The following is an 11,488-nucleotide window of genomic DNA, read 5'->3' as shown; positions in this document are numbered from 1 at the left end:
CCCCAGGGAGGTCCACTGGGGAGGCTTCGGCCCATTCGGACTCCAGCCGAACCGAAGGTGAGGTAGAACCGAAGGTAAGGCGGGGCGGAGCGAGGTGCTGCTCGTGGACCCCTGGACCGTGCCTAACCTGGGTCACTTTGGATGCTCCTCTGCCGTGCTCGGCTCGCACCGCTGCCGGGGCCGGCTGCAGCACCGGACCTGGAGCCCGGCCCGGGCCCCGAAGGTGCCCGCCCAGAGGCCGGCAGCCACCCACCTCACCTCGGCTCCAGTCAGTACACGACAGGCAGGCCCGCTCAGAAGCTCGTCGCGCCGGACCGCACCCGGACCGAGGCCGTGTAGTGCATCGCAGTGCACTCGGCGCGCAGCGCGAGCGCAGCGTCGCGGTAGCGCACCATAGGCGCAGAGCGACAGCAGCAGCCATGTTCAAGATTGCCGTCGACTGGAGGAAGGTGTACCAAGGTACGGTGTGATCTCTACCCCTGATCCAGCGAACGTCTCTGAAGCGAGAGCTTGGACATATTGCCTTTTGCCTACTTTCAGGCGGACTGTAGCACAGTTTGCCAACCGCCCAAGCGATATGTTATGGCTGCATCAGGGGCGGAGGGGGAGGTGATCCAAATCCCTCTCCCACCAAAGGTTCAATCTATATCCAATTACTAGAGATGCCACTGCCGTTCATCTCACCGCAGCATCCTCGAACACCCCCTACCCCCCCCCTCCTCCGCTCCTCTACCTGGGCACCTGGGGACGGTCTGTTTAGTAGGTCAGATTTGGGAAGAAAGGAACATGAAAGGAGAAGTTGAAAGGTAGGTAGGGAAAGAGAGATGAAGAGATGGGGAAGAACAAGGACGCGACGAAGAAGGCGGGCTGGACTATACTACGAGGAAGAAAAGGATGCACGGCAGCTCCGTGCCATGCATGTCTTCCAAACAGAAAAGGGTCCAGCATAGCGGTGTGTTATTATTTGAGCGAGACCCCCCCTCCTCCATCCTCCCCCCTCCTCCATCCCCTCCCTCCCTCAACCCACCTTACCGACCTTTTACCTGGGACTCAGCTACTCCTGTTGGCTAGGACTAGAGCCCTTGCTCCTTCAACGCAAACGCATCACCCCGCGGTCACGAAAGGGGCGTATACATAGCGCACGGCGTCCAGAGCGCTGAAAGAGAAAGCGGAGTTGTTCGTAAGTACGTCACAGGGGGTGGGCCCCGGGGGGACGCCCACTCAAAGACTCCCCCCAAACTCTCAGAGGGTGCTTTAACTAGGCGCTCTGCAGTGACGTCACGAGCCGTCACGGCTGCGTCACGGGTCGGGGCCGGGTGAGTGAGGTGCACTCACATGTTTGCCCGTTCAGCGACCCTCCGGTGCCCCCCGGCCGCTGGTCGCCCCCGAGGCCGGCCTGGCCGAGCCAGAAAAACACGTCGAGAACAAGAAGAAGCCCGTATGGCGATGTGTGACGCGCAAAGAAGCGCCTCCGGTCGCGAGGACGTTGGCAAATGCTGCTTGGATGAGGGCAGTACCCCCGCCCCCTCCCCCACCCGCCTCACCTTCACCGACGAACCGCGGGGGCGAGTCTGTCGGGTCCTGCCAGGTCCCAGCGCCATGACCACAAGGTGGCCACAACCTGGCTCGAGCCCCGCGGTCCGTTCCCCCGCTCGTTTTCAGCAATATTTTGTTCTCTGCTGGACCTCTTAGCATGACATAACTATGAGAGCGGCGGCTACGGCTACGATACGAGAGAAAAAAAGAACAAGTCCACCCGCAGTGGCGACGAAAATGACCGGGCTCGTCCAAACCCAGCGGTGTACAGTCCGCATGAAGCCGCGCGGCCCGGCCCGGGCGCCGCGTCGAGTTGAGTGAGCCCACGACGGGCGCCACGACCTTCATGGTGGCCTCTCTGGCACACCGCGCTGCACCGCGCCCTCGCACCCTCTGGATGCCAAAAGCTCGATCGGCATCGCTCATAGAAGCGCGTGCGACTGTCTCTGGGCGTCAGCTGCATCCGGACACCCTCTTCGCTCGCTCACTATGGCCTCCCTCCCGCGGGACGTGCGTTGGCGTTGTGGTCTTCCCTGCCGGCTGGGGCCGCGGCAACACACACGAGGACTGGTGGCGGTGTGGGAGGTGCTCGTCGCCGACCCTTGGTGGGCCCGCTGACGCCCTGGGCACGCGTCGGTGCACAAGCTCACGGAAACACGGGTATGCTGTTGGTGGGCGGGACAGAATGCCCTGGCGGTGCCGTACGGGCGGCGCGTGCAAGCAGTGCAAGTGCAAGGGCCCGCGCCCACGCACGCGCCGCGCGCACGTGCAGCGGCACGAGCACGGGGTGCCTCGCGGCCGCACGCGATTGTGACGGCTGTGCTCGGCCGTGGTGAGGTCTGAGGCCGGCGTACGTCGCACATATCGCGGACGTGTCGGCGCCGTGGGAATTACACCTGAAGCAAAGCAATTCCCTGCCGACACGATCTTAATGAGCTTTTTCTACAGAAAGTAAGAGATGAAAATGTCGAGTCAGCATACCAGCGGGCTTTCGTGGGGTAGTCAGAAAGGCTGGGGACCCCGCTCGAGGAACATGGCCGTCTCCGTTTGGCCAAGGCCTTCCCCCGCAGATATCCCCAGGTCGCTCAGGTTGAGGTTGGAGAAGTTGAACGAGCTGCGTCTTCTTTCGTGCCCCGCAGGATGCATCCCCCAGCGCTACGTGCTGGCCATCATGGGCTTCCTGTGCCTCGTCAACATGTTCACGATCCGGGTGTCGCTTAACGTGGCCATCACGGAGATGGTCCTGGAAGGCAACGCCAGCGCCCATGGCGGCACCGAGTTCGTGGACCCCGACGCCTGCGCGGAGCCGGAGGCGGCCAACGCGAGCGTTCGTCACGTGACCACCGTACCGGTAAGTAAAACGCGTACAACGCCAACGCCAAGGGCTCACGACCTAGGCACTATACTCGAACTCGTTCTCATCGCATTTCCTTCCGCAGGAGGACGACCGGTTCGAGTGGGACGAGGTGATGCAGGGTGTGCTGCTCTCCTCGTTCTACTGGGGGTACACGCTGACGCAGATTCCTGGTGGGCTGCTGGCCGACCGCTTCGGCGGGAAGCACACCCTCACGGCCGGCATGGTGATCTCCATCTTGTCGACCGCGGCCGCGCCGCTGGCCGTTAGGCTGGGTGGCTGGGGAGGGATGCTCGCGTCCCGGGTCGTTTGTGGCCTCGGCCAGGGCGTCATGTTCCCCGCCATCAACGTGCTGCTGGCGGCCTGGGTCCCCGCCGAGGAGCGCGGCAAGCTCGGCGCCCTGGTGCTGTCGGGCACTAACCTGGGCACGGTGGCGGGCACGGCCGTGTCCGGGACCCTCATCCACTTCCTGGCGTCCTGGGACGCGGTGTTCTACGCCTTCGCCGCCGTCGCCTCCGTGTGGACCGCGTGCTGGTGCGTGCTCTGCTACGACTCGCCCGCCGCCCACCCGTACATCTCCTCGAGCGAGAGCAAGTACCTCCAGGACAAGCTGAGCCACAAGCACGCCAAGGGCGGCGGGCCCATACCCTGGAAGGCCATCCTCACCTCGCTGCCGCTGTGGGGCCTGGTGGCCAAGACGGTGGGCCACGACTGGGGCCTCTTTACCATGATCGCCGACCTGCCAAAGTACATGAAGAGTGTCATGAAGTTCCGCATCCATGAGGTATGAACGGGAAATGGGGCCAAGGTTTAAAATTGTGGATTTAAAACGTCAAATTCACCCTCTGCATCTTCTCCCCTCCCCGCAGAATGGCTTCCTCTCCGCGCTGCCGTACCTCGCCATGTGGCTGTGCTCATTGATGTTCGGGTGCCTCGCTGACTGGCTCATCAAGACGGACCGCATGTCCATCACCAACACTCGCAAGCTGCTCACCACCATCTGTGAGTCCCGCGACTTCAGCCACACAGCTCACCCCCTCCAAATTTCTGATTTCTTTCTTCTTGTCACAGCGTCACTCGGTCCGGCTGCGGGGATCATTGGTGCATCGTACGCCGGCTGCGACCGCTACCTCGTCGTGTCCCTGTTCACCCTCGGCATGGCCTCCATGGGGGCGTACTACTCGGGCACTAGGATCAACGCCCTGGACCTCTCGCCCAACTACGCGGGCACCATCATGGCCTTGGTGAACGCCATCGGGGCGCTGTCTGGCATCGTCACGCCTTACATTGTCGGCCTCCTCATTCCCAACGTAAGTACGGACATCGGGGGAGATGTGACAGGACTCTATGACGTTTGCGATGACCTTAATAAACCCCCATCGAAAAATTTTTATGCCCCACTTCCAGAGTTCTATGCAGGAGTGGCGCCTCGTGTTCTGGATCACGGTGGTCGTGCTGATCGCCACCAACATGGTCTTCGTGGCGCTCGGCTCCGGGGAAGTCCAGCATTGGAACGAGCCGGCTCGCCAGCCGCGCCAGCGTTCCCCCAGCCAGCAGATCACACCTCATGAGGAAGAGGAGGCACCGACGCGACTGGAGAGTTTCCGGTACATCCCGGAGCAATAACACACGTTGACGGCGACTACTAATGATTTTACAAGACTGACCAGCCTGCAGTTTACAACGAGAACTGTGGGTTGAAACTTTAAGTCCGGTTTTCGGAACTAGTTTTAGGTTTTTAAGTATTCTGCTAAAATAAACAATCGTATTTTACATCCTTTTCTTAATTGCTTTAAATATAGATTCAAACTACCACTACTACCATCCAACAAATTATGTCAGTAACAGCAGTGGTTATACTGTTTATCACAAATGGTACAAATAAATTTATACTAGGGCAGATTAATGACGATTTTACTGGTCAAGAACAAAACACCAACAATTACAATCACTACTGCTGAATTGCTGTTTTTAATATAAAATTCTCTTCTGAGTTTCAGAACAAGAAGCACTGCTTTAAGGTGGTACAAAATAGTTCTTTACACAGGCTTTCTCAACTGAAATAAATAGTTTCTAATTACATTCATCATAACTCCAACATTTATCAGTCAAAAATAATTTTCTAAATTTCATATACAATAAATATAAACCAAACTATAGAGATAAGAACGTTTATTTACAAAGAAATGCAACAAAATGTCTTTAGTACTTTCTGTTTAAAAGGGTTTTATTCTGACTGAACTGATGATCAATTTGATTTAATGGATTACATAACAAATGGTGCTCAGTGCTTCAATTAGGTGGTTGCAGCTAGCCAAAAAAGCGGAGATTCCCTTAAAGACACTGCTGTTCATTACTTGCAACTTGAAATTCAACCAAAATTTAACATGAAACATTTTTAAATCTTGAAAATAAAATCAAAAAGAATTATGTTTCTGTACTACTATTACATTAACAATTTCCATGCGAGCTCAAGTAACCCAAATACTGCTTTAATTTGAAAGGAAAAGAATTCTTAATGAGCACTCTACAATCATATTCAAAATAATATTTAATGATCCTACAAGGTTGTCTTATTGAATTTTATCACAAAAAACATTTTTTATGTATGAACCACCACGTCCAAATTTCTCTGGCCAAATATGCTGCTGGGCATAAATAGACAATATAATTAATAGAGAGCTTTTAGAACAAGTGCATGGATATCTCCAAGCAGTGTTAACAAGACATATATTCCCAAGGGAAGACTACAAAATTTATTGTATAATGAATAAAAAAAAGCAACAACATATTAAGCTGCAACACTTGCATCAGTCAGAAAGAAAGCTGTAACAAAGAGTCACAGCTCTGATTTACAAAAATATTGTAATATAAAGCAAATTATAAACGTCTCACAACAGTGTCTGTTCGGCCGATTCTCTGCACACACAATTTCATCCAAATTTCATAATAAAATAAAAATTTAAAAAGCTGCTCTAGCGGAAGAGTCTGGTAAAATCTTTGAGACAATATGTCACTTGTTTGGTTCCTTCAGCCCTGAAAAGTAAGTAAAACACATATAATCAGACACTTTCTTCACAATTTAATTTAAATATTGGTTTTCAACTAATAGTTCATACTTCATAATAGTTGCATGGAAGTCAACTATTTGCTGGCTTGTTGCTGTCAGGTGGTGACCTTGCGCATTGGTGTTTAGTTCTTCCAAAGCTTGTTGAAGCCAACTATTCATGGACTGCAAAAGAAAAAGAGTATTAATATGCTTTACACAAGCAAAAGTTATCAAAAATGTTCTGGATCTCCAACTTACATCACCGTCAGTTTGAATCAGCTCAACAATAACATCAGCTACATCAGAAAGCATGTATGAGTGTAAATAAAACACAGATGCATGGAGTAGTCTGGCTGTCAATATCTGTCCATTCTCGCGAACTTTTGCTAACACCAAACTTTGTCGTGTAGCAAAATCTTCTTTTGACTGGTAAGATAACAAAAGTGGCAATTTAGGAAGTGAATAACATTAGACAAGGGCTGCAGCGAGTAAAACAAAATAAAATCCAATAAATGGCACAAAAAAAGAAAAAAATTGTACAAACCTCATTATTTCGGCCACAATGGATCAGGTCGTAAAAGAATTTCATTACTGAAGCATTGGCATAACGATGATCTAAAGTTACAGCCAGAAGAGCGCAACTAATGATCCCTTGTAAAGAATTGCACTGAAGGAATGGAACAGGAGCACGTTGTAAAAATCTGAAAACCACAATTTCTTTTTAAGAATGTTGCAATGATAAGATGCACAAGTTTTTTATGGAGAAAAGTCACTTAACATACCTAGCGCAGAGACGGAAAAGATCATCCACTGTATCAGGGTGATCTCTTAAACCCTTTTCCCATCCACCTTCTTGCAGAATTGTGAATGTAGGACCAATAAATGCTTCAAGCATTTCAAGTAGCCCAACAACACAACCAGACTCACTAGCATATTCATCAACCAAAATAGAACCTAAATAAAGGCAGCAGCTGTGCTGATGTTGAACATATAAAGACACCATTTGTTTGACTAAGGGTTCCAGGAGGTGAGCAGCCTGCTTGCCAACGCATCTGACAGCATATCTAAGGCATCGGCAAACACGTTCCATAACTCTAGAATCTTCTTGGTACTTATCACATGTTTTGGAAAGAACAGGCCAGACCTGTTGATGAACAGAAGAGTGTTTAAACTTGAGTACAGTGAAAAGAAATGGAATAACTCTTATACAATGCACTAAAACTTTTGGATTTCATACCTCTGTTAGAACATCTCGACACGGGTGTACAGTTCCATTTTGCACAGATGGGCTTGTGTTTCTGAATATGACAGCTAGTCTATCTAACCAATAAACTGGGTCTGTTCTTGTGGCCTTTTGAACCTTGACATCACTCTGAAATATAATGAAAAAGTGAAAGAAGTAGTAAGAAATGCCTATAAGCGCTCAAGTGAAAAAGGTTTCTTTTCAATGCCTTCAAATAAATGACGACACACACCTCAAGGAGCTCGCACAATGGTTGAACCTGAAGGAAACAAATTTCTTTCATACGTGGAGTAATTTGGTCTGTTGGTAATCTGCCTAAAATTACTGCTACACCTAAAAATAGAAATGAATCTTGTAAATTTATGGACAAGACAAAGGCAACCAATCAACATTCAACATGTAATATTCATTACCTTTTAGTAGACCAATAGCTGCTTGATTTGACATGTTAAATGTATCTAGACTTTGGACTATTTGTATAAGACCGTTGAAATGGACTCCCATATGCTCACAGCAAGCAGAACAGATTGCCTGCAAAGCTACAGCTGCAGCACTAGCCAGAGGAGGTCTTTGAAGACAGTACAGCAAAAAATTAAGCACAGGTTCTGCAAGGTAGAAAGGTAATAATGTGAGCAAAATAAAAAGATTAGATTAGATCAAAATTTACAGTTTACAAAAAGGACAGATAAAAACAACTCTTGTCACTTATAAGAATGGACAAAAACTTACCAAGGGACTGTGGATGATATTCAATCCATTCACAGAGTTCTCCTAAGAGAAGAAGAGACGTGTGCCTAACAGCCAAATGAGTATTCTCAGGGAGATTCAAAATAGCCTCAACAACTTTTGGCACAACATCATTTTCCTCTCTGGAAATAAGCAAACCTGAATTAGAAAAATCAGCAAGAGAAAGGACATTTTTTGTTTTTTTTGTTTTTTTAAATTAGTCAAGTACTTACGGTAAAATATTTTTGGCAACAGACTGCATCACAAAAAGAGCTGCTTCACTAGCATCCCATGTAACACCTGGTACTTGCAAGTTAATAAACATTTGGCGGAAGCAATTAGATGAACCAACAATAAAGACAACATCTTTAATTAGTTCCGAGACCTTTATTCTGAAGTCTTGAAAATCATCTCCTTCATCTAGGAGGCCGTCCTTAATGATGAGAGAAAGGAATTATTAGGAGCAAAACATTAAGATGGCCTTATGGTGAAACAGGCTCTGGTTTAATTTACAAAATACTCACATGATCTGGCTCCATTTGACAATGGTGACAAAGTGCTGCTATTAACCTTTCCACATATGGTTTGAATACAACTGTTAGTGTATCTAAGTTTTTCACATACAACTCCTCAGAGAGTCGGTACCACAAGTTGAAAGTTATTTCAGCAACCTTAAAACAGTTAACACAGTATGAATGAAGAGGAAATATAATAACATAAACTATCTCATTTATTCATCATTCAAAAAGTACCTCGTAGTCATGGTGCCCTACACAAGTCAAAACTAGGTCAAGAATTTTCAGGGCAAAATGTGTTCTTGATGGTGTGCAGCCAGCAACCATTTTTTGTTTGAATGATTCAGCTAGCTCTGTGAATATTCTGCAGTAATTCATTGATCTTGAAAAAACAAAGACACAAATATAACAAGGTGGTTGTTGAAAGGGGCATAACATTAATAGAATTCAACATGTAAATTGGAAGGAAAAACATACTTTTCCTGATCCTCTGTTGCCACAGATTGGTGATATGCCTCCTCTAGTGACATTACACCTTGGAACAGATGTTGTTCTAGCTGTGGTTGGTCATTATTTTCTTCCAGGCACAGAAGGAGAGCACAAACACAGTCTGAGGCTGCCTCATGAAGACCTGATGGAGACTGAAGTGGGAAAAAAATAACATTGTAACGTAGGAAAAGAGTAAAAAATGGGATGCAAAACTATCATAAGGACCCACCGATGGATTACTAAGAATCTGAAATGCATGAACAACAACAATATTTTCCAAAACTTCTGAAAGTGTGATGGCTTGAATCGACACCCAGGAGGAAAAACACCGAAGAATACGGATATGAATTTGAGGGTTCTCACCTCCATTTGTCAAACATGCTTTCTGCAATAAAAACATAATATTTTCAAACCAGTAAAAAGATTAACTTAGAGAACATAGCCAGAATGGTCACTAAAATACAAACCAGAAATTGGAGGACAGCAGGGGACGAATTTTGGAAATCATTCAGAATTTCTTGCCTTCGGTTGGAACCAAGACGAAGTGTCCGAGAGTTTACTTCTTCTGGCAAAACAGTCAGAGTTTCTAACAAAGGCCATAAATTATGTTGAAAATGATTGATAAGGTACGATACTGGAGCAGTCCATGTTGACATTTGGAGAGCCAGATCAGCAAGAGCTAAGCACAACTGAAACATAAGCATAAACCTGATTTAAGGCACTGAAAAAACCTAAAAATACATTGAACTAAAGTAAGCCAGAAAGCATTTATACCTGTGTTACTATAACAGTGTTGGTAGTGTCTGTAACTTGTCTGATATGCGAAATAAGAGAATCTCGTAAACTTTCATGAACATCAACAGGTAACTCATGGAAAGATAATTGAATTTTGGTGCGCATAGTTTGCGCTGCAAAGTAACATGATTCCAAATCGTGTTGTTGTTGGAGAAGCTCGTTGGAGATATTCCATGCTGATACCTACACAAAATACATTAATAATTAATGGACAACATAGTACACAACACCAAAACAGAGAAGAAACACTACTCATATTTGAAAAAATGTAGTTTTGACAAAGAATAACATATTTCAGAGACTGCAAACACAACTAAACCAACAAATTGGCCGTAGAGAAAGGTATAGAATGTACAACAAATTGATGACAGGTAAGGTATGACAGACCAAAACTAACATATTAACAAACAATAATTGATATTACAAAAAGCTTGTTTAGTAGGTTGAACACCACAATTCTACCAAATACCCATATTCGTCCTAACCTCAATTAACAGATTCCTTGTGAAGTTTGATAACACTTCAGTGGTATAACAAGCTGAGTGACAGCTACGGCAGAGGTTAAGCAACGAGAAAACTTTCTTTCACACAAGTTGTCATTGTATTTTGTAGGAAAGTATTTCTACGACCAGCTTTAAAAGGCTAATCGTGAACATAAGCCTACGGTAATAACCAAACTCAAAATGCGTACCGATTTTTGGAGTTCGCCAAGCCATTGCGACGCTTTCTCTTTTTCTGCTGGATCCGGGTTGTGGTAAAGCGTATAGACAGCTTGATAAACTGTCTCTAGAGATGGAGACGAATCCATGTTCTTGTAAATTTGATATTTATAACATGTAAAAAAACTGAATCTTTCGGCCCGACAACAAAAATCCAAAACGTTGACTGCGTTGATTACCTCTTTCCCGGCCACGCTAACCAACAGTCAAGCACTGAAATTAAATCTAATTTGTTACAACAAAGGACCACTTTTGTATTCAGTCGCTCCTAGTACATTCAAAGCAGAACTAAGCCACAATTATGAGATCTTGCATGCACTCAGTGTAACAATAGAAGGGGTGATGAATAAAAATATTGCTGAATGTTCACAGCTGACGAGTGGCTGCTATTGTTTACTTATCGTTTCGCAACTGTTTCTTTTCTTGAATCGTTCCGCGGTAACGGCGAAGTGCTGGCTATTCTAAGTCTACTTAGTTATCACAATCTACATAGCCAAAAGAATAAAAGACGATACTTTGTAACTTATATGATCTGAAACAACATCGAGAAGAAGATCTACAAGGGTAGAGTTACGTTTCAAATTAACTGCCAGCATGATATGTCCATATGAGCGTGGTCATGGGGGTAGGGTGCTTTGGACTTAGTAATGAACCTTCCTCGGCGTTAGTGTAGTACCAAATTTTGAACACTCGAATTTTTGGGTTTGCTGAAGCCATTTCCGGTGTTTGTTTGCACGTCCAGAGTCATCACTAGACGACATACGCTAGTGCGGATACCGCGGGATGGCGGGAATGGCCTCAGCTTACCCGACACGCGTCTTTGGCAATGAGGTCCCCGATGACGATGGAAACGGACAACGAAAACTGCCACGGCATACCCCAAAAACCTCGAGTTCAAAATCGGTACGGTCTACGGTAGTACAGCAGTAAAAAAAAACAAAAAAAAAAACATCCGCGTCCGTCCGTCGTCCCGTCCGTGCCCCTCGTTTCGGCCACGGGCTTTACACGGCTGCTTATTGCTGCTTATTAGCTACAGTTGATATTATTGGCCCTGTATTAGGG

The 11,488-nt window shown here is 46.9% G+C and overlaps 2 protein-coding genes across 2 annotated transcripts; one reads left to right on the top strand and one right to left on the bottom strand.

Annotated features, from left to right (window-relative positions):
* Positions 1-160: 160 nt before the first annotated feature.
* Positions 161-4,663, top strand: LOC113208679 (putative inorganic phosphate cotransporter). The gene is made up of 6 exons (XM_026425789.2): positions 161-459; positions 2,676-2,887; positions 2,976-3,674; positions 3,760-3,892; positions 3,962-4,200; positions 4,298-4,663. Exons 1-6 carry the CDS (start codon positions 420-422, stop codon positions 4,514-4,516), a joined length of 1,542 nt encoding a protein of 513 aa, XP_026281574.1. The 5' UTR covers positions 161-419; the 3' UTR covers positions 4,517-4,663.
* A 124-nt stretch (positions 4,664-4,787) lies between these two features.
* Positions 4,788-10,617, bottom strand: LOC113208678 (transportin-3). Its single transcript, XM_026425786.2, has 17 exons — positions 10,399-10,617; positions 9,687-9,890; positions 9,380-9,601; positions 9,142-9,297; positions 8,901-9,064; positions 8,661-8,805; positions 8,433-8,579; positions 8,142-8,341; positions 7,912-8,051; positions 7,596-7,787; positions 7,415-7,515; positions 7,177-7,311; positions 6,722-7,083; positions 6,484-6,640; positions 6,198-6,365; positions 6,010-6,122; positions 4,788-5,926 (listed from the first exon to the last, which is right to left on the bottom strand). Exons 1-17 carry the CDS (start codon positions 10,513-10,515, stop codon positions 5,866-5,868), a joined length of 2,784 nt encoding a protein of 927 aa, XP_026281571.1. The 5' UTR covers positions 10,516-10,617; the 3' UTR covers positions 4,788-5,865.
* Between the last annotated feature and the right edge of the window lie 871 nt (positions 10,618-11,488).

This window comes from Frankliniella occidentalis, unplaced genomic scaffold, assembly GCF_000697945.3.
Source record: "Frankliniella occidentalis isolate FOCC.00 unplaced genomic scaffold, Focc_3.1 Scaffold20, whole genome shotgun sequence".
Taxonomy (NCBI): Eukaryota; Metazoa; Arthropoda; class Insecta; order Thysanoptera; family Thripidae; genus Frankliniella; species Frankliniella occidentalis.
The sequence above is the reverse complement of the archived record's forward strand: the minus strand, read 5'-3'. Positions and strand labels throughout refer to the sequence as shown.